At 37.4% G+C, this 22,991-nt stretch overlaps 3 protein-coding genes across 4 annotated transcripts; 1 reads left to right on the forward strand and 2 right to left on the reverse strand.

Moving 5' to 3' along the window:
- LOC109716141 lies at positions 1,572-12,208 on the forward strand. Of its 2 annotated transcripts, XM_020241462.1 has the most exons (12): positions 1,572-1,713; positions 2,090-2,322; positions 2,448-2,502; positions 4,637-4,694; positions 4,885-4,979; positions 5,114-5,217; positions 5,818-5,946; positions 6,321-7,734; positions 9,080-9,336; positions 10,295-10,418; positions 11,372-11,602; positions 11,896-12,208. In XM_020241462.1, the coding sequence occupies exons 2-12, from the start codon at positions 2,216-2,218 to the stop codon at positions 12,028-12,030; spliced, it is 2,709 nt and encodes a 902-aa protein (XP_020097051.1). In that variant the 5' UTR covers positions 1,572-1,713; positions 2,090-2,215; the 3' UTR covers positions 12,031-12,208. The 2 variants fall into 2 exon arrangements, with proteins under 2 accessions (XP_020097051.1, XP_020097052.1); XM_020241463.1 differs by lacking the exons at positions 1,572-1,713; positions 2,090-2,322 and having other exon boundaries at positions 2,449-2,502; positions 4,627-4,694.
- LOC109716671 (eukaryotic translation initiation factor 3 subunit L-like) lies at positions 13,153-17,766 on the reverse strand. Its single transcript, XM_020242217.1, has 7 exons — positions 17,193-17,766; positions 15,827-16,158; positions 14,652-14,991; positions 14,267-14,415; positions 13,970-14,063; positions 13,571-13,642; positions 13,153-13,448 (listed from the first exon to the last, which is right to left on the reverse strand). Exons 1-7 carry the CDS (start codon positions 17,559-17,561, stop codon positions 13,404-13,406), a joined length of 1,401 nt encoding a protein of 466 aa, XP_020097806.1. The 5' UTR covers positions 17,562-17,766; the 3' UTR covers positions 13,153-13,403.
- LOC109716806 lies at positions 18,736-22,490 on the reverse strand. Its single transcript, XM_020242384.1, is given in 4 exon segments — positions 18,736-19,436; positions 20,578-20,658; positions 22,003-22,241; positions 22,243-22,490. Coding segments are annotated over 4 exon segments (840 nt in total). The 5' UTR covers positions 22,344-22,490; the 3' UTR covers positions 18,736-19,017.

Below are 22,991 nucleotides of genomic sequence, written 5' to 3' on the forward strand. Positions count from 1 at the left end.
CACGGTGATTCAATCATCGTATTTATTTAAATATAATGATTCAATTATCATGTTCAATTTAAAATGCCACCTAGGCACTCGCGTGACAAAGAAAGGACTATTTATGTAAATATAAATTTATTAGAACTATTTATAAAAATAAATTGAGCGGGTTAAATACAAAAAAAAAAGCTCCATATTACTTTTTTTTTTTTTTGAGAAATAGGTAGCAAGCTACCTGCTTCATTTATTAAGTAAAATGAATTAGGCATACATGATGGAAGCAACTAGGGCCGCCTGACCGAGCCGACAAAGCAGAAAAGCAGGAAATGTGAAAAACAGGACCGTAAAACGGGAAGCGTAAAACCAAATAAAACAAAACAGAACTAAACAAAACAGAGGGAAGCGAGGAAAACAAGGATAAAAGGCGTAGTGAAAGAGAGTAAAGTTTTAGCTCAGATTCCGATAACGTCAGTCCAGTCTTTGATGAGAGCGCCTACTCGTTCCAGAGCCCGGGAGGCGTCGGGAGACCCATCGCCAAAGATGAAAAGCTCCATATTACACTTCGGAAGAGCATAAGTAATATTGCTTTTTAAAAAATATTATAATATAAGAAATTTTAGGGAACTTAAAACAAAATTATGATTTTTCTACAAAAAAAAATGTGATTGAGAATCATAAGGAACAAATCATCCCTATTAGTCTCTGTAAATAATATAAATTTTCAATTTCCTTTTAGACAGAATTTAATTCATCAAATATTCAAATTTTCAAGGGAAAAAAATAAAATAATTTTATTTTCATTGAATCAAGCACCAAAGAGAATTAAATATTTTTCATGAAAAAAAGGTTTTTCTTTTCTTTTTTGTTTTCCCAATTCCTCCTCGTTGAAATTTTGTTCTTAAAACCGAAATTTCCATTAATTGGAGGCAATAATTCGCATTTAATACCCATAATAATAATAATAACACCATCACATGAATACACGATAAGTGAAAAAAAAAGGTAAAAAATGTATAGAGACCCCCCTCAACTATATGGCATTGTAAATAGATCCTTCAACAAGTTTGTTTAAAATATTTTATTGAAACCCCTATCAAATTTATTGGCAATTTCATCAAATTCGATGAGTTTAATCACCTTTTAGCAAATAAACTAGGTCAATTAATGGTTAGTAGTCAATAAAGTCGTTAAATTTGGTAAAATCAAAATTTTAAACATTGAAAATGAGGGGGCTAGTTTAGAAGTTTCTATAAGTGAGGGGGGTTCTTCATAAAACTACTACCTGAAAAAAAATTTAAAAAAAAAAAAAGAAATTCCACACAGCCGGTCACCTCACCCACCCTTTGACCGGCTACAGCCGGTGGGCAGCCGTTGGGATTCAAATTGCCGAAGCGGAACAGGTGGACGAAAACGCCCCTGGAAAGGAACGGGTAGGATTAGATCATCAACCGCGGGCGCACATTCTCCTCCGTCCGATCTCAACGTTACTCGTCCTGCGCTTTAAAGCGTAGGGTTCGAAACCTCCTCGTCTCCGCCCTTTTTAAGTTCGAAAAAAGAAAATAAAAAGAAGAGGACGAGGACCAAAATAAAACCTTTGCATCTTCACACAGATCTCTCTCTCTCTCTCTCTCTCTCTCTCTCTCTCTCTCTAGATCTCGATCTCGAGGATCTCAGATGCGATATCGATTGATCGAAGGAACTACGTTTGATTCCATCTGTTTCATTCGGACGGTGAGGCTCGATTTCTTTTTCTCTTTTTTTTTTTTGGGGGAATTTTTGAAAATTTGACTTGAATTCTGAAGCGAGCCCTCGCGAATTAGGGTTTTGGGTCGCATTTGAGCTTGTTATGCTTCGATGTTGGTGAAATAGGTGATTGGGATTCCTATTTGCGTGTTCTTGGTTTCTCGATCCAGTTTTTTTTTTTTCTTTAATTGGTAATTTGCTCAAATTGAGTTCCTGTAGTGGTTTTTTGTATTGGATTTGAATGATTTATCTCATATAAATTGCGAAATCGCTTTTTTTTTTTTTTGGAAGAAAAAAAAAATGTTCTTGCTGTGGGCTAATTTAAAACAATCTTCTTTTTCTTTATGTGGCTTTATTTCTCCAGTTTATGATTTTTCCTGCGTTGGAGGAATCTCTTGTTGCCCGCTGGGGCAGTAGATGATGGTTTGGGAATTCTCTTCTGCGGAGTTCTTCTGCAGAGTGGGGATTGGAACCTCGGTCTTCACTCGCCATGGCGAGCGACAAGGGGAAGGGCTCTAAGAGAGGCGAAGCCTCTTCTTCTTCGACGGCTGCTCATGGAGGGAGTGGCCAAGAAGTTTCGAGAAAACGGCCGTTGGGGTAATTCTCTTTGGAAGCTCTTCGATTTTATGTTTGCCGAATAAATGTTGCTTATGCTGGATCGAAAGAAATAAGAAATGGACAAACTGTGGTTTTGATGTTTATGTTCTTTTTATTTTTTGTAGGAGGACAACCGGTCCGACCCGTCGCTCGACCAAGGGGCAGTGGACGCCTGAAGAGGTAAAATTTAGATGCTTATGTACCAGAATGTAATCTCTGTTTCATACTGGCGAATGCACGTCTTCCGTAATTTTCTTGATTATTGGATTATAATGTGAAATTTTACTTAGACAATGTCCATTATGCTGTTTGCACAGCCTCACCCTCTCTACTGGGGTGGCTTTGTGGCTGTTTTTTGACTCAAAGCATGCATGACAAGGGCATTTAGGGCACGCCTTAAGCATCAGATTCTGTGACTATGAATTCTGTCCTAGTATTGAACTTAGAATAGTTGAATTTAACAGTTGCTAGAAGGATGTAATTAGGTTGATCAAATTGATCCAAAAAATGATTCCAAAATTTTGAAGAAGATTTTTAAGTCAAGGACACCTTATACGATTCATCACTTAGTTGTTATCACAATTGACATAGCAAAGGTAATTATGGAGAAGTATTTGCGCTATCTTGTGTTTCTGGTTGACACTTGTAAGGTTTAGTTAAGGATCCAAGATTTTCTCCACATCTGACGCCTAGTTTGCCAATTTTAAATGTATGACACAGAAGTGACGGGATGCAAAAAGGATCAGATGCTTCTATTTTGGGTGAAAAATCTGCTTTCGAACTTCTGTGGATCCTCACTATGCCACTTAATTCTCGAGTGCTTTCTTATTCTCCTGGCCCCGTTTGGATCGCGGGATAAGCGGGGATAACGAAAGTTATCCCCGCTATTCCGCCAAACAGGGTGAAATTTGGCCGGGATATTTTATCCTGGTCAAACCTTGCTATTCCCGGTTATCCCGGAATAGCAAGGGATTTGCTATTCCACCATTTTGATGGAATAGTGCTATTCCAATGTTTAATTTCAAACTTAATTAAACTTATAAATTTAATTAAACTAAATTATATAAATATAATATGGTATATATTATAATACATTATTTTTATTATAAAATTATTAATTGTACTATATTAATACATATTATTTATATTTAAATATTATAATAAAATGTATAATAAATTATATTTAAATATTATAATAAATTCTTTTTATTAAATTTAAATTTAAGTAGAATTTTTAAAAAATTTATAAATTTATTATAATAAATTATTTTTATTAATTGTTCCCACCACTATTCTTATTTTAAAATTTTAAAAATTAAAAATTTAAATTTTTAAAATTTATAATTTATAATCTCAAAATTAAAGTTTAAAATTTAAATTATAAATTTTAAATTTTAAATTTAAATTTTGATATTTTAAATTTTTGAAATTTAAAATTTGATATTTTATATTTTTTTAAATTTAAATATGATCTTAAATTTAAAGTTTGAAATTTAAAATTTAAAATTTTGAATTTAAAATTTGAGATTTTAAATTTCAAAGTTAAAATTTTAAATTTAGAAATATAAATTAAAAAATTTAAAAATTCAAATTCAAATATAATAAGTGGATAATATCATTATTTTTTATTTACAAAACTCATTATCTTTCTTATTCCATCTTACCTAACCAAACGTTATTTTTTTTATTCCAGGAATAACCCAATTTTCATCCAAACACAAAATTGATCTAATCCTCGTTTATACCTCAATTTATACCTATCCCTGGAATAGCCATTTTTTCCTTATCCTCGAACCAAACGATACGAAAAGTAATTTGAACAATAAAGTCAAGCTTTTTACTATCAAGTCTAGCTCGTTAATAGTAATATTCTAAAGTATAAACCACTGCTGGATTCAACTTATATTTTCTGGAAGAATCTCCTTGTTGAGGGAAAATCCTAGCATACACAGTTGTGTGGATAATTAATTTTCATATAATTGTGATGGAAGTTAATTCATCGGAATCTAGCCTCTTAAAGATAAATGGATAGGTCAACTCTTTTCATTCAGAGATGCAGTACATTGTTGAGATGACTTCATTTCTTCATGTCATCTGTGCCAATATGTGGATCTTTCTTTTATTTTATTCAGCTATTTAGGTGTTCTGTGGTGATTTATACTGCTTGCAAGATGCCTGTGTTGATATATTCTACTTAAATTAGCTTTTACCTCTCCTTTTCGTCCTCGGTTATTTGTTTCCTGCAATTTTATCCATGATCTTCATCATATATTGAGTTATATTCCTTAGTCTCATGTATTTTAGATAAATGCAGGATGCTGTACTGTGTAGAGCTGTTCAGCGTTTCAAAGGGAAAAATTGGAAAAAGATAGGTATTTGCTCTTAATTGATGCAGTTGTGTGAACAATTGGAATTTTGACCCAGCTAATATTGATTGATTTTTTACTCTATAGTTATATAATTTTTTCTCACTCACCTAAATGTCTTATTTGATGTATATATGATTTTTTGGAGATTGGTAAGTGTGCTTGTCATTGCTGATGTATCTTTCCTGCATTCCAGCTGAGTGTTTTCCCGATAGAACGGATGTTCAGTGCTTGCACAGGTGGCAGAAGGTTCTGAATCCTGATCTTGTGAAAGGACCATGGTCGAAAGAAGTAAGAAACCTAGGCTATGGCACTTGTACTTGTCAATTTATTATGCTTGTTTTACTTCTTAAGTATCAGTAATATCCCTTGGATAAATCGGATTTTTTAGTCTAATACTTATTTATTTAATTTTATCTTTATAGGAAGATGATATTATTGTTGAAATGGTCAATAAATATGGGCCAAAGAAGTGGTCAACAATCGCACAAGCATTACCAGGACGAATTGGAAAACAATGCAGAGAAAGGTACCAGTGTAGACTAGAAAGGCCTGGCAAGGCCTAGCTTTAAAACTACAGAATTCTTGCAATTTTTTCGGTTAAGCGAATTTTATCATTTCATCAATTCCTCTCCTAATCATTAAGGTTTCTTTGTAGAGAATTTCTACTTGTGACTGTATCGGATAAACAAGTGGTAAATGGTATTTAACTGGACAAATTTGCATGCCATAAGTAAATTATACAAGTATAATACATGAAAACAAGTAAAGCAACCAGGCATTAATTCATCTTCAATATTTGAGTCTTGGAGAATCCCTTGTTGTTTGTCATCTTAATAAATTATTATTCCTTTATAAAAAATACATATTCTTCACCTTTATTGCTCATGACTGTTCTTACATATCTAGGATTCTAGTTAATGCTTCTCGTCTGCTGGATTAGACTGTAATATGCATTGACATTTGTCTTTTAATGCTCTTGTCAAACAATGTCAATCCTCACTCCCTCACTCACTCACTCTCTCTCTCTCTCTCTCTCTCTCTCTATGTTCATGTGTGTGTATGTGTGTGGCTTTGTCTTTTGACATTGAATTTTCATGACACTCATCATGAAAAATAAATTTTATAGGTGGCATAATCATCTTAACCCTGCCATAAACAAGGAGGCATGGACTCAGGACGAAGAGATAGCATTGATTCATGCTCATTCAATCTATGGAAACAAGTGGGCGGAGCTAACAAAATTTTTACCTGGAAGGTGAGGGACCTGGATCTTGCAAACTGCTTGCTAATGAAATGAAAAATCTTTTTGTTATTTCGGAAACTCGTCATTTTTTTCGGGGCAAGTGAAATTTGTTTATTGCTCAACATTAACTCGTGAAATAAGTGCAATTCAGTTGTAAGTCAAGTTTAGCGAGAATATAAATATTACTTGTACCACCGACCACAATGATGTTGAGGAGATATGCTGCCTACTGTTATGTTTATTCTCTAACTAAACTTAACCTACATCGGAATTTCACTTACAACAATCCAAACACCTACTAAGCTTCTGTGATTTTCTAATGCTATTTAATTACATCTGCAATGACTATTGAAAAGTGAAATACCATTGTGCTTTGCACCCATCAGGACAGACAATGCAATTAAAAATCACTGGAACAGCTCAGTAAAGAAGAAAGTGGATTCATACCGTGCAATGGGTTTACTCTCACAGTTCCATGGCCTGCCTCATCCAGAAAACTCGCCCCATTTTATGTCGTTATCTGCTTTGGCTCGGCAGAATAGTGAAGATAGTGGGTTCAAAGACAGGCAAGAAGTTGAAGATTCGTCGGAGTGTAGCCAAGTCTCGTCGATGTTGATGGGTTACTCTCAAACCGATTCTAAAATGGATTTTATAGATCAAATGTGTGATGATTTACAACTAGGTGAGGATGTCAATGAGAACAATACACATATGGATGTTGACATGGCTGCAGATGAACTTCCTGATTATGAATCTTTAGGAGATGAAACCCACACGTCATTGGAGTTACCCGAAGCATCTCACTGTTCCCCTCTCCACTTTGAAAATTATGAAGTTGATTCTACGTTGTTCCCAAATGCTGTTGAACTGAATATGCCTATTCCTGAAGCTGATTTCCCCAGTGAAAGTATTGTTAAATCAGACACATGGCAAGATTCCATGCAAGGTCATATCACTGCAACAAATGTGGTAAATGTTGACATTTTATCAGGTCGGAATTGCCAAACCAATGCATACCAGGTATATGCAGTAAGTTCATCTAGCATGGTGGACATTTCATATTGCCAGAGCTTGATGAATTTAGTACCCCCATCCTTTATTTGTCCTAGCGAAGGTAACTTAGTGAATGACATTAAGACAATTGGTATACCTGTTGGGCCGGAAAATTCAGAGATTATTTGTGTGCCTGCTGACATCGGCCTGGAAAGTGACGCTCCAAGACAGACCTTCATGGAAATGATGGCATGCGGATCTCCCAATAGCTTTGGAAAAACTACACCATTAAATAAAAAGCAAGTTGTGTCAACTGAGGAACAACGGGATGGTGGGTCATTATTCTATGAACCCCCCCGTTTTCCAGGCTTGGATATTCCCTTCGTCAGCTGCGATCTTGCTTTTTCGGGTGATCTTCAGCAGGACTACAGTCCCCTTGGGATTCGAAAATTGATGATGCCATCTACTTACAGCTTGTGGGATTCTCCACCTAAGGATGGAAGTCCTGATGCTTTTCTTAAGAGTGCTGCTAAAAGCTTTGTATGCACACCATCGATTATGAAGAAACGGCAGCGTGAACTATTGTCACCATTGGCAGATAAAAAATCTAGCACAACAAATGGTGAAGCCTTTGATTCTGGACCTTCCTCATGCTCTGCTGATGGGGATGTTCCTTCTTCAGAATACCATAAAAGGAAATCTGAATTATCTTCCATAGAAAAGGGTAACTTGGGTGATGTTTCTGTTTCTGGACATGAAAAAGGACCCAATACTGCTGAGCAAGATGGTAATGCTACAGATAAGGAAGTAAGTACTTCACAACAACCATCCCTTTAGTTTAAGACTTGAAGAGTAGTTACTTGCTAATTTGTATTATACACATTCAAATGACAGAATTTTGCTGTGTCCTTTATTCACTACTTGATTTGAATTAGATATTAGCGGCCATGATAAAAAGGTGGCACAAAAAAAGTCTGTTTTGTCAATTTGAAGCTTTCTCTTTCTAGGATCTACCCAGGCATGAGAAGGCTTTTATAGCTTAACAAAGCTCGAAATTAGTTTTCTTCCCTCTTGTTTGCAAAATCAGAATTTGGTATTCCTATCATTTGTTAGTGCTTACTTTAGCTGACAGGCAAAGTTCCCAGATTGAGCTTGATGATACTGTTTCGTAGCTCATGTTTGCCAAGGTCTGTAGGTTAAATATTTAGCAAGTGATGTAATTTGTAATGTATTCTGGTCTCTTCATCTCTCAATTCAATTTGTTCCACATAGCAAATACCCCTGTTAATCTACCATTTAAAATGTGCCGCAACAACACTGTTGTTTGACTTGACTTTGTTAAGAAACAAAACTCTTGAGGGTGAAAGTCAAACAAGGGCCAAACTTAAGGGGGGAATTTGTTAAAATTGAAACTCTAAAGATGAAATGAACATGGGTTAATCGCACAGATAGCCCCCCAAAATTTTACAAATGTTTCACTTTACTCCCTATTCTTTTGAAATAAACATTATACCCACTTAACTTCTATAAATGGATCAAATTGACCCATACCCTCTTATCTTTCAAAAACTCCAGCGACGAAAAATTGTCACACAGAACTCTGGGGACTAAATCTGTAATTAACCTTGTTAGCACATTTAAACAGTATTCTAGAGTTACTCTTGTGCATACACAAACCGACACGCATGAACTTCAGAAACAAACACGTGAACTTACACAGACTAACTATGGCATTCGAGTTGACGATCTGTACCTTCAGCCAAGTTCGTGAATTTTCTAATGGTGTTAAGCTAAATATTAAATGGTTTTTTCAGTACTATTTATCTGTTATCTTATTTTTATTTTAAAATTTCTAATTTAATCATTTCATCTGATCTTATTCTCATTTATTTTCTGCCACTGCCTTTTGCTTGATTTTGTTTTGAGGGTTAAGGGGCTCTGATGTTTGACAATTTCGATATTGGATCTCCTTCTTGTTATCTGATTTCAATTTGCTTAATAGCTTATTAATATGCTTTAATCAAATTTCTTTTGGCATTTGAATAGGTTGTCTAGTAGGCATTGGATATGAAGTTACACCAACAACTTGATTTTATCCTCCGTAATTTTTACATTATTGACAATTTTACCTCTCACACGATCTTTTATGCAGCAAACAATTGGGATCCTCATCGAACGTAACTTGAATGATTTATTGTTTTCTCCCGGACATGTCGGACAATATTTGAAAGAACAAACTTCAAGAAGTTCTAACAGCAACTCCAACAAAGTACAATCTAATGATAATGACTGTGGGGACCAATCTTCCTTACCTTCTACTTCAGCACATGGCACATCAGCGAACTCAATAGATATCCTAGTTGAGAAGCGTCGCCCATCCATCAATGTAGATTTTGAGAGCTTGAACATGTAAGTTTATTATTGACAATACATTTTGCCATGTTGCTTGCAAATTTTTATATTTTTGTTCTGTATCCTTTTGTCATGTTTATGTTGATGCAATGCATACTAAAAGCTTGCTGTAGTGCACATCTTAAATTTTACAAACGATTGTCAGTACGTCCTCATTGATACAGGTCTGGTAGTTTTCTGACTGGTATTTAAATTGATTGGCATTCTCACAAGGACTGAATTGTTTCTAACATGATTTTCTGACTATGACATTATTTTGTTTACTGTTTAACAAGATATTGACTAAAGATGATAGTTTACAACTTCAGGACAATCACAGAAGCCCACTACTCATATTTTCATACTATTGATATGATCACCAGTGTTAGCTAATTCTCTTATATAGCACTTTCACATTTACCTCTATATTGGTCTCTGTATTCTTTTTTCTTTTATTACCTCAGCAAGGCTTCAATATGTACTAGATGCACTTTTGTTTAATTGCATGATCTTTAATTAGTGCATCTTTCGATAAAAGAATGTTTTGGTGGACAAATTAGTACCTAGAAAAATGGATCACTTTATTATTATAATGCTTTGTTTTGTTGGTACCCTTACTATATCTGCCATTGTTACTGCATTAGTTTTACCTCCTATATTACGCAATTTTCTTGCTTTGAATTATTTCAGAATTTATTTTGTAATTTTCTTGCTTCTGCAAGCATAACCTCCTATGCGGTCTTTCTGATTCACATGCTTTGCTTTTTTTTTCAAAAAGAAAATCAAATTGTAGTCATTCACATCGCCAACTGTGGCACAGTTTTACGAAGAGAAGAACCTAGGGTTAGCTTTCTGCAAGCTATCCAGAAAGAGAATACCAATGAAATCTAACAAGTTCTGATTTTAATACGTTGATCAGTGCATGTCAATCTTTGTGCCGTTTAATTTTTTCTTGGTTTTTCCCCCTTTGTAACAGATTCGCTGATACTCCAGGCATCAAAAGAGGGATAGAATCTCCTTCAGCATGGAAATCACCCTGGTTTGTGAACTCTCTTCTTCCAGTTCAAGGACACAGGATCGACACAGATGTACTGTACCAGGTAAACAATAATGTGTTTCCCTTTTATCTGTACGGTCAAGTGTGCTCTTTTCCAGAATCTAAGTTATTTCTTAGGATCTTCATTCTAAGAGTTAGAGAAGTATCTTCATTCTGGAACCATGCCACATGGACAACAAAGGAAAAAGAAAAAGAAAAATCCATTTGACATTATTAATGCCTTCTCTTTCCCCACAATTGTTCTTAAGATCGCTATATTCTTAGGATTAATCATTTGGAGATTCATTTTCCCCACAATAGTTCTGAAGATTCATTTGGAAATTATGTGGGGAGAAGGTCTCAAGCATTAAAATTGTTTGTCTAGCCCGTGCGGCGCTCTCCTTTCTTCGCGAAGTGAGCAAGCCTACCTCTCTACTTGCTAAGTCAGGACCTACTCGTCCTAAGACTAAGTACAAGAGAGAGAGAAAGAGTTTGAGGAATGTTGTATATTGATAAAAGTTGAGAATACAACTGATTTCCTAATGAGAGGGAGTGGAGGCCACATCCTCATATAGGCCACTCGCCACCCAGACTACAAATAAAAAGACGCCAAGTGGTGCATAACTACTAGGCAAAAGAGGGATGCTACGAGCTCCCAAGAGATTACATTTATTGCCCACCTAGAAACTCTAAGGGGCTCTTGACCCTTCGGCATCGGCGCCATCAATCTTGAGATCCACGTAGAAGCTTCTAGAACGTCCTAGCAAAACCTCCGACAGAACACTCCTTCGGAGATTGGGCCACTGTCAAGGAGAAGTTAGCGGAAAACATTTTGTCTGTGACAGCATGGTCGAGGCCGAACAAGTTGCTTATACTAGTAGGCTAGTTTGGGGCCTTACTTTTTATCATTTAATACAGCATCTTTTAAAGGCCTTTTTGGGAGTTTGTTTCCTACGTTATTTCATGTACTGACATTTTTGCTGTTTCCTTTTTTTTTTTTTCTATTTTCTTTTCTAGGACATGGGGTTGTTTGTGAGCCCTGGAGATAGAACTTATGATGCCATTGGACTGATGAAACAGTTAAGCGAGCAGACCGCTGCTCTTGTGGCCGAGGCCCATGAGGTATTGGCAAGTGGAAACCGTGAAGCCTCTTTGGACGGAAGAAACTCTGACAAGGAAAATCTTCAGAACGAAAATATCGAGCCAGAGAACAAAATTGAAACTCATCAGATGCCGCCAAACGTGATGGTACGTAAAGTGGATATACATCCTTGATGTTATATTAGTTAGTCAAATCTAACTTCTGCACTGTTAGATCTCTTTCGGGTATTTAATCTGCGAAATTCGTTCCATGACACGCCACCTTAAAAGTTTTGAAGTCTGTAAGTTGCAAATCGAAGAGAAAATTACCCTTCCATTACAACCTGTTAAGTCCTGTTACCAATCTGCGAAACATTGGCATGAAAATACGTTCGTAAACTTAAAAAGCCATGTTATTCTGATCTTTCTTTTTTCTCTTTTCATATTTTTCCTGCTGGCAGGCGGAGGCACGGGTTCTTGATTTCAGCGGGTGTGCCACACCTGTGAGACGTGCAGAAACTGAGAAAACAGATTGGGTGGGAACGTCGATAAGCTCCTCGAGCCCATCCTCCTATCTTATGAAGAATTGCAGGTAGCTTGTGATGTGGGGAAATAAAGCAGCAAAAAAAAGAATTTTGTTTTTGATTTGATATCGTCTTTACTTGCGCATAAGATGCCTCTTGTTGTGCCAGTGTTGTATGATTTATGTTTATTCTGCTGTTTCCTCGATCCCTTTCGGCATTGCCGTCGAGTGAAAGCCAAGCTCTTTGTTAGTAGGAAGATGTCTTTCTCCCAAGGGGTTTTGATGAAAAAGTTTCGCAATTCAGGTATGCATAATACTCCTAATTCTGAGCCCTAGCCCTTTGATTTAATATGATATTTACATACTTTGAGTTTTCTCTTCCGTATTTGAAAATGTTCTGAAGTGTTTTTTCCTCACCATTTTATAGAATTCGACAGAAACTCAGCAAAATGCCTTAGTACTTTTAAAGGTATCAAAAATAGTTGTGTATATGAATAATGCATTTTCAAAAGAGAAAAAAAAAAANCCCATCACTCACCTCTCAACCATCCCTGCCAAAAAAAAAAAAAAATATATCGCATTACCGTTAAACTAATTTCTTCAATAAGCTAAAAAATTAGGATAACTGTCTATTTTTGTGATCTGAGAAAACTAGTTTTCTTTTGTAAAAATCCAAATTCAACAGAGATTCTAAATTTGTAGATCTATTGGAGACTCTTGTAGATTGCAAGGTTTAAACGTTTCTTGATTAAATGAAAATAAAACCACGAAAACTTGTTAAACCATGGAATGGCAAAATAAAAATGAACTAAACTATAGTAGTGCAATTTAAAGTTTACCCTGAATTAAAATAGGCCAAAATGCGGTTTTTTCTGTAGCTTTGTCGAATATTTCAGTAACAAGAAGCGAATTAAAAGATTTTCCCCTGAACAAAATATTCAACCCCTTAAAGGTCAAGATTGAGTACTACCACAATTTCATTTGCAGCTCCTCTTGATAAATACTCCAAAACCTATACAAGCATTTGATAATGGAAACATCATCAAACATCAAATAGCCTCATTCACCGAGCATCATAAAGCCAAAGCCTCATTCAACGGCGACGAATGGAAAAAAACACCGAGCATCAAATAGCCTCATTCAAACATCATCAGGGTTCCAAATTTGAGGATGAAATGACTATTAGGAGTCATCATGACAATACGAGCTGTAAATAACAATAAACCTTCTTCGATAAATTGATTGGATTCAAATACATGAAAGAGACAGCATAAGGAAGCTCATCTGGCTACAGGCACAAAACCAAAAAAGTGCAAAGCAATAGGTAAATCAAAATAACTATCACTCATTATCCATGCAGAAGGGTGCAAAAGCATCTCAAAAAGGGTAATAAAAAAGCTGGAATTGCTCTACCCTACACATGCTGACGTTCGGGGACTGGCAGAGTCAGTCTAGCTTTACTCTGTCCAACTCGCCGATCATTTCCTCAAACTGCAGAAGTAATAATGGAAAAACACAAGGGGTCAGATTGCAAACTAATGGACTAGTAACACTGCATAGTTGGCACTTGGCAGTTCTGTAACAGTTTGTAAAATAAGAGTTGTTCAATGGACCTTCAAAATCTGACGCAAAAAGTAGTCGCCATAACGCTTCGTTGTCTTGGACTCAACAACATGGATAATATCCTGCAATCAAAATGATATTAGGAGCAAAATGGTTACAAATCGTGCAAATAAGCCATTAAAGTATTAGGAGTCGAAGCATGGGAGACAAATTCAGAGCACCAATAGAATGCAATTTTCGCCATTTCTAATGTAACTATACTATAGAATTACAGTTCAATTACTATAAATAGCTACAGGGAAGTCATAATATCTCTACAAGCTAATTAATACATATGGCCGAAGTACCAAACTGTATGGCATTTATTTGCAAGTAAATGACTTGTTAACTAAAAAGAGCAGAGCCGAAATATTAGTTCCGTAAATATGGCAAACCCAGAAAGATGTTACCTCATTAATGTAGAAATCCACATCTGCATTCGAGGTGATATTCCCCTTGCTATCAACAGCATGCATTTTGTGCTTGTATGTCATCAGAATAGTCCTGTTGAAACATGACATCTTAATAAGTTACCACAAAATTATTTAACATCAAGGTAATTACACATTGTATTGATTAACAATAAAGTGGAACATGAACTGTCCGTTTTGATCTTCAGTCACACTTAATTCAAACGAAAATTTAAACGAATTATATACTAATTAGCAATTAGTAAGAAGAAAAATAAGATAAAGAACCTTACTGACCTTAAAGTGGATTCATCCACTTCCATATACTGAGCAAGCTTTCCAATTGATATGGTCGAATATAATTTAAGAAAACTGCGAACACCAGAAAGAAGCTGCTGTTGCTTCACTTCATAAAGAAACAATTTCAACTGTAGCCTATAAGCGTCCTGCATCATAGAGAGGATAACTGTGCATAACTGTGCTGGTCCTTTACATTACTGATTTTCCAACGTTGCTAGAATTACAAAACTAGTTCATAACAAATGGTAATTTTCTACTAATTACTAAAGAAATCTAACAGTACATAGTTTCCTGTACTGGCTCCTACAACAATATAGTTTATAACAATATACATGAAGAGGTAAAGAAACAGCCACCTTCCTCATATAAGGTGGACCAATACCTGGTTATAGTTTGTAAGAGGCTCATCTAGAACTGGAGCAGCAGGAGTAATGAATTTGGGGCAAGCATATGAAAAGAGCTCATCATACACAGCATAGGCTTCATCATCATATCTCTGCATCTTTGTCATCTTGTCATTGTACTTCTCTTTCAGCTGGGAGCTAACATTCTCCTCAATAAGTTTTGTTTGTGGGCACAAGGAAAGGCAAATAGCCAACAACGCATACATCTGCTCATTTTTCTTTAATATTTGATCGTACTGTGGGGACTTCTGATGGTACTGCTTATACTTCAAAATATATAGAAGAATCTTATTGAATTCACGTATGGCATCAACGTACCTTAGTACAAAAACAAACCAAAGATTAGAAAGGACTCTTTCACAATGGCAACTAGGCTTCTGAAAAACAAAAGAACATTGCAAGAAACGATAAACTTCAAGGTGTTATTGCTTTAGCAAAATGATTCTTGAAGGAACAAAAAACAGAAGCGAAACTGGATCAGCAGCAAGATATATAAAGAAATAAGAAAGCCTGTCAAAAAAATGAAGTGGCTGGGCGAAAAAGGTGTCGTAAAAGATCACCACGATATGAACAAAGCAGATAAACATAAGAACCCAAGAAAAGGACTTCCATGTTTGAGCAATAAGCATGAGCATCGTAAAGAATTCCTAGTGATTGAGATCAAAGTAACAACTCTTACAGGAAGGTTCATAAAAAATTACTAATGTTTAAGCAAAGAGTTGATCGTCTTGGTTTATTTCTAGTGGAACTATCAACTTTTCACAGGTGTCTTCTATTTTACATTTAGTTGGTTACCAAAAAGTATTTGCACATTTCAGCTTACCAAAGAAAATACCTTAATCTAATACTCCCAATAACAAGACTTCAGATTGTTTAAACAGCAGTAAGCTATATGTAACTGGCGGATCATATATCTTAACCTGTCTGACTCCATAAATAACAAACAAGAAGCATGATTCAACATAAATTCTATAGTTTGGAGTATGTTAAAGACTGAAAAGGAACTGGAATCAGAAGCAAAGACAATGATAAAATACTATAATGTATGCGGTACTTATGGAATAAAAATACAAACACAAAAATTGCATAAATCATCAAGTCTAACAAGATGTAAAAGCCACAAAAATAAAGAAATTGCTCGACAGGTGCCTACCTTCGCAGCATTAGGCTAGCAAATCCATAGTGATATATCGTTGATATATGACTCCCGATCACAATGGTATAAACACCTTGTTGACTAATGTCAATAGGAGCCAAACACTTCAGCCCACTATGGTAGTCCCCAAGGAGACAATGCACTCTAAGCAGTCCAATCATGCTGTAGTACCCCAACATTTTCAAAACATTACTCCCACCTTCATAATCATATCCATCAGTAGCAGTGAATTGTTCCAGGCCCTCTTTCTCCCTTTCCAAGATTTGGATAATCGTGGATTTCTCTACAAGAGCTTGCAAGTAGTTGAGAACACCGTACACATTCCATGCCTACAAGGGTTGGACAAGAAATCATATAGCATGTAACATAACAGCAAGAACATATCATGCATATCATGTGAATTCATAAAAAACTTGAAAGAAGGAATCTTAGCCAGGCTGAATACATAACGATTTTGTCAAAAGTAAATAATTTAATGGTAGAGCAACTAGCGTGCAGTACAACAAATTGAACACACCAAGACATGCTTCAGCAATCAAAATGGACTAAAAGGACTAGATGTGGACTAGGACAATTTGTAACAAAACTATCCTTGAGAATTAAACACACAAGCAAATTACATATGTTAAGTAATATTTCGACAGTAATTGCTCATGCACCTAGTATGGTACTATGGTTACATATGTCAGTTATTGTTAAGCCATAATGCTTCTTCCAAGCAAATAAGCAATGTTCAGGGTCAGCAAAGATGTAAACATAAAAAACACCACATCAGCAAGAAAAGGCCCCACTATAACTATAAGAAAAACAAATAAAACATCTGTCTTAGCTAGAAATGCAGATAATTCAAGCAGGAATTCCTATGTCCTTCAATTCATAGATGTCCAACCTCTAAGATCCGGAACAGTCATCGCAGACTAAAAAGACAATCTAAATCTTCAATTCATAGATAGATCAACCTCTCTGATCCAGCAAAATTATGTAAGACTAAACGCACAGCCGGAACTCCAACTTGAGGCATAATCCACTCATCAATTAATAATGACTCATCAAATCCACACACGAATTACCCAAGAACAAAAAAAAACTAATCTATATATATCAACCATTAAGAGACGAACTGAAAGCAGGCTACTTTCTTGGGCAATCATCCTATATCCTTCAATTCGTGTATGTTCGAACTCTAATGAGATCCAGCACAAACATCGCAAACTTTACAGATAAATCAACCTCTCTGATCCAGCACAATCATTCAAAACCCCACCTTGAGGGGTAATATGAATCCGCCTACGATCGGAACAAGAACTTGAGGGAAAACAGAGAGATTACTAGCCCGAGGCCTCGGGCGGCGGCGAATTGGTACCTGATCGTACTGGCGGAGGAGCTGGAGCTCGTCGTCGGTGCGGTTCTTGAGCTTGGCGCGGTACTGGCAATAGGACTGGAACTGGTAGACGAACTCGTCGACCATGTCCCAGAGCCACTGGTTGGGGAGCTGCATGTTGACGACGCCGTGGAGGACGACGCCGAAGAGGCTGCAGTAGTTGTCCCAGGACTCGACGCGCTGGCGCGCGGTGGGGGAGAGGCGGGCGTAGAGGTGGCGGAACCACATCTCGCGGTAGAGGAGGCAGAAGACGTGGTCGTTGTCGACGTAGGGGGCGATGGCCTCGGCCGAGGGCCAGGGGCTCTCGCGGAACATGCGGTCCGTGAGCCGGTGGAAGCTCCCCTCGTACATCTGGTGGATCTCGTACACGTTCTTCTCGCGGATGTGGCGGTAGAGGTGGACGACGAAGGTCTTCACGGAGTCTGGGACGAGCCGCGAGGGTCGTCGTAGTCGTAGGAGGACGCCATGGACGGGACGGGGCGGGGGCGAGAGCTAGGGTTTTTCTTTTCTCTTTTTTAGGGTTTCGACGCGGTGTGCCGGGGGAAGAGAGAGAGAAAAGTGGGAACGGAAAGGAGATTAGGGTTTGTGTGGGAACGTTACTGGAGTGGATGGGATATTTTGTAAGTTAGTACCTCATTTTTTGAGTATTTAGCGAATGTGTTTGCTCGCTTCTTAGAAAGTTAGATGGAAGAGTGAAATTTGTGCATATATCCTTCGCATTGCTTATATTCGCACATAGACGCTTCTGCTGAACTGCTTCTGTAGAAAAAGAGCTTCGAGTTTTAAATCTTTTAATTTTTTTGTTTAAAATTTTTCTAGACTTTTACTTCATTTTATTTAAATTATTATTTCATAGCATTTAAAAACTATTATCTGCGTGCATCCACACCATCTATACATCACCCCTCCCATCCCCTTTCCACCAAATTATTAATTGTTAAGAAAACACAAAATATATTAAAACGGATGTGGATTGTGGACAACTAATGAAACTGCAAAAAAAAAAAAAATTTATACAATTTTTCACTAAAGTAACTAATATAATTTGATTCTAAAAACAATTAAAAAGTTAAAAATTCTCCATATACCTACGGGTCTCGTAACGGGTAACCCGGCCCGAAATTAACTGTGGCCCGGCCTAGCGTTTGCTAAGATAGCACCTAGGGCATGTTTATTTTTGCGGACCTCAGAGACTGAACTCGTGACTTCGAAAAGAACTATAAGCGGTGTCGGCATTTGTTGCAGTACCGAAATTGTGAGATTATCCAGACTCCCACCCAGAATTACATGAAAATCGGCCATTTGACTTCGATGGAGCATGAAAATCGGCCATTTGCAGGGCGAAGTCGAGTTCATGAAGCTCACAAATTCCAACTTTCCACTTTGGAGCAGTCTCTTAATCTGTTGTTCGTCTTTCCAACCTGACCGTAAACCTTCTCAAAGATAGCTTTAAGAAACTCAAAAGGTTAAGATAAAAAGAGTACAATTTGGATCCACATTATTGACCCAGATGCTTCTTATCACAGAACATCCTTCAGTCACTGCGAACTTTCACTCAGCTGTCAATTTTAGATTATAAGTTTGAAAACAGGGAAAGAAAACAAAGAAGAAAAAAAATGAGATCCCAACAAAATAAGAGATACACAAGACACAAGATACAGATTCACACTATGTTAGCGACCGATTTTCCACGCTTTCATCGTTTATATACAATATACATCGCCCGATCGACTGTCACACGAATAATAATCAAATGTACACCTTAAACACTCTACTGCAGCAACAGTTAGTTTGCCTCAGAATTGACTCACACTCTGTGATCGTTAAAAGTGTTCAAAATTGGATGGCCCTCCTCTAAATAATCATCCGGGCCCTCCTCTTCATCATCGGAGGAGAGAAGCGACGATCCCGCCCAGGCCTTGAACCCTTCGTTCACGCGCCTCGCCATCTCGGGGGTCACTTCGGCGGCCGAGCCAAACATCTCGAGCCCGAGGTTGTGGCCCGCGTAGTTGCCTTCGTCGAGAATGGCCGCAGCTTTCCTCTTAAGGAAGTTGGATGTGCCGCCATACAAGATCACTAGACCCCAGGAGACAATCTCGTAGCACCAGAAGAGAGGGATGGAGCAGCTGCTTCCTTGAGTCAGGAGAGTCGATCCAAGGAAAATCGCCATGAGACCAAAGATCACGGCGAACACAGTGTTGAGAATCGAGAGGCACCGCACCCCACCTGCAAAAAGTGTGTGGAATTGAATAGGTGAAGTGTAGTTAAGCAAAATGAGAAATTGACTACGGAACATAGAGGGCTGAGTTGTGTTATCAGGGTACATATTGATCTATTTTTTTTGTTCATATATTTGCAATTGGGCCTGGATTGTGCTATCAGATCCTTATCTTCTTTGTCAGTATTAGACTGAAATTGCCTCACATTTTTCAGCAAATGTAAAATCATAAGACAATTATCTCTCTTGATAACTGCAGACTGGAGTTAGTCAATAATCTTAGATCACGACTATAATATGTACATGCTCAACAACACACAACGTTTAGGGGCAAAAACAAATTAGTAAGTTCAACTTTTCCTGTTTCAGCTCATCCACCATCTAACATCTTAGACATGGCTTGTACGCATTTCCCGTTCAGCAGACATCACATGTCAATCAGCTATTCTAAATCTTTCATTTGATAACCTCCTTTCATAATCCAGCAGCTATAAGCCAAATTGTACACGGAGTAATCTTTTTCAGTTTTCCTATAAAATCTTGGTCTCATCATCTCCTCCACCAGTCCACAATGCACCATCTTACTGTAATAGAAGTTACTTTGTAAAATATAGGCGAAAATGTATGGAAACCCGTTCAACTATAGGCCATTTTGAAATGGGTACCCAACTTTTTTTAATTTCTTTATTGGTCGACACCCCTCAATTTTGACTTTTTGGAACTCAGTAATTTTAGCCAGGTAATTGGGTAATTTATCAAGTTGATAGGTGATTCATTCAAATTTAACGACCTTAATCACATTAAAGCAAATGAAACTAGAACACTCAACGGCTAATAGCTAATAAAGCCATCAAATAATCAAAATTTTCAGCTTCATTAACTAGGATAAGTTAAACTAAAAACTGTTAAAAGTTAAGGGGGATGTCATCAATAAAAATAATGTTGAGGGGCCTATTTCAAAATGTCCTATGGGCAAAGTCTCAGTAAATGCTCATCGAAATTATAAGAAAGCCATACATGGGGAAGGAAAAGGAAAAAAAAAAAAAGAAAAAAAGGAGAAGATCCAAGAACAACCAACAACCCAGATATGAGAAAACAGAGCATGTCACTGAACAATAGACAAAATTCTGGAAGGAAGCAAGAACCAACCTCCCTTAGATGCACATAAGTTGTTCTCTACTACTCGGAGGCATGGATGTCTTCTTGGAGCAGCCCAAGCAACAGTCAATCCTGCAGCATTACAAATATGCAATTATAATAGCAACAACTACACAATGGCCATCCATTCAAAATTTGCAGAAGTGTAAAATTAGTGACCTTCCACTTAAAATAGTGTTGGTCCAAAGAGTAAGGTGCTGTAAACCCAACATAACTCATACATATAAGCAAGCAACGCCAGCAGAAAATTTTAGTAAGATTATATGAAAAACTGTTGCCGGCAGAAACAATCTGAAAAAGGATGCATCAGATCAACAACTGGGTGGACCAGACGTCATGAAATCATTGTCTTGTACAGTGTGGACTTGCAAAAGAAGGTTAGTCGCCATAGATTACTTCTCCGAACAATATGAAGCTGACTAGAGAACAGGTTAAGGAAGCACACATACGAATTGACAAGTTCTACTAAGTGACAGCTTTATTACATTAGCTATCTAGATTGTAGTGCAAAAGTCTGACAAATGGAACATTCAGACAATAGAAAGCCTCACTATGTGATGCAGATACCAAGTAGCATACTACGATCGAACTAAAATATTAAAGCATTTCTTTCATTTCTGCTTCACAAAAACAACATAAGAATATTATAGAGTGCAGCAGGAATAATTATGAAGAAATAGGGGAAATATTAGACAGGAGAAAGGGAAGAAACATGTGGCAAACCAAGAAAAAAGGACTGAGGGCCAACAGTTCTAACGAAACAAATTTTCTTGAATAAAGAAATCGCTTGTGCGCTGCACAAGCCAAAAACTCATCTGCCCCATAAATCAAACTTGACTGGGTAAGTTGTTGTCCAGGCTCTTCTAAACACAAAGGAAAAAGAAAAGGTCGAATATAGCAATGCCAGCCACAGCTTTACCCATTCAACCAAAACATTTATCAAAAAGCCTCAATCGGAAAAGTATAAACGCCAGTAGATATCCTCGCAAGTGTTGAATTCGTGCTCCAAGTGAGTTCCTTGTATCACAAATTCAACACCTAAAACGATATCTACAATTTTTTCTACTTTTCCGATTGAGGCTTCCAACAAACAGTTTGGAAGCTCTTTAGATGTCCAAACAAACTGTCCAACATGTTACTTCCGAACCATTTTCATGAGAATTTTCGGAATAGACTAAATATCATATTGTGTCCTTAGAACGAACATTAAAATTCTGCGACTTCCGTTATTTTGATTAAACACCGATGTCGATCAGAGCTTCAAAAAAGAGAAAGTTTCGCTAATGATGATTCACTCTACTGCGCCTTCATATTTTCTAATTTTCTATAGAATATATTGTCTCATATTTCACAGAATTAAGAACTCTACTAATCCAAGAGCACAAACAAGAGTACAGAAGCAAAATGGCGGCTCACCGGCGAAGAGGAACAAGGCGGAGGCGAGGAAGACGACGGCCGAGGGAACGAACACGACCATCCAGTAGAACTCCGCCGCCTCCTCCTCCGTCATGTAGAACGCGCCGTGGAACGGGTACATGTCCGGGTCCCGCGTCGCGTTCGCCGGGAGCGCCTCGAGCATCCGCCGATCATGGCAGAACGGCCGCCGGCTCGGATCGCCGGGGAAGACGATGCCGAGGCTCACGGCGGCGGCAGCGAGGACGCCGCGCGCGGGCCCACGCCCTCTCCTCCTCCCGGAGCGCGTCGTACTCGTGCTTCGGCATGAACGCCTGGCGAAGCGCGTCGCCGATGAGCGCCATTGGCGACAAGGCCGGAGAAGAAGCGATCTTCGGATCGGGTAGGGGAATTCGAGAGGGGATCGTGGACGGGAGCTTCGAATGGGCGGAGGAAACCCTAGTTTGGAGGAAGCGAAACCATGGGAGGCATCTCGGAGCATGCGATTTCGAGGGTTTCGGGCTCCGGTTTGATATAAAACCCTAACCCTAGTTTTTTCGCGATCGCGGGGAGGACGAAGATCGTTGGGTGGGTAAGGTATCGGGGCTTCAGTTAATTACAAAACTGTTTGTATATATATGTAAAAGATAAATTTTTTATATAAAAAAAAACCACTAGTATTAGTAATTAATTAACTTAATAAATACATGTCTAAGTTAATAGGAAATTTTGTAAGGAGATTAGTGATAAGATATTATGAACACCATTGAGGTTTATAGGGTGAGATTTTCGCGATTTATAAAGTTCTATGCGCATTAATAAAATATTAGACAAGTTTATAAGACTATAATTAAAATAAGGCCAATTTGCATAAAAAATTCACTTATTTTGGGCTTTTGCAAAATCGGGCCACCTTTTTTATTTTTGCAAATTTGGTCCCTTTTTTTAGCAAACTGACGAAAATACCCTTATACATTTTTCTCTCTCCTCTTTTTTTCTCTCATTCTTTTTTT

This window comes from Ananas comosus, linkage group 10, assembly GCF_001540865.1.
Source record: "Ananas comosus cultivar F153 linkage group 10, ASM154086v1, whole genome shotgun sequence".
Classification (NCBI taxonomy): Eukaryota; Viridiplantae; Streptophyta; class Magnoliopsida; order Poales; family Bromeliaceae; genus Ananas; species Ananas comosus.

Bases quoted from the DNA above. Each gene is read 5' to 3' on its own strand.
- LOC109716141 (XM_020241462.1), top strand. From the start codon at position 2,216: ATGGCGAGCGACAAGGGGAAGGGCTCTAAGAGAGGCGAAGCCTCTTCT. The intron at 2,503-4,636 runs GTAAAATTTAGA...AGATAAATGCAG, and splicing joins GGCAGTGGACGCCTGAAGAG to GATGCTGTACTGTGTAGAGC. The intron at 4,695-4,884 runs GTATTTGCTCTT...CCTGCATTCCAG, and splicing joins GAAAAATTGGAAAAAGATAG to CTGAGTGTTTTCCCGATAGA.
- LOC109716671 (XM_020242217.1), bottom strand. From the start codon at position 17,561: ATGTACGAGGGGAGCTTCCACCGGCTCACGGACCGCATGTTCCGCGAG. The intron at 14,416-14,651 runs GTATTGGTCCAC...TCTATGATGCAG, and splicing joins CTCTTACAAACTATAACCAG to GACGCTTATAGGCTACAGTT. The intron at 13,449-13,570 runs GTCCATTGAACA...TTACTTCTGCAG, and splicing joins TTTTGCGTCAGATTTTGAAG to TTTGAGGAAATGATCGGCGA.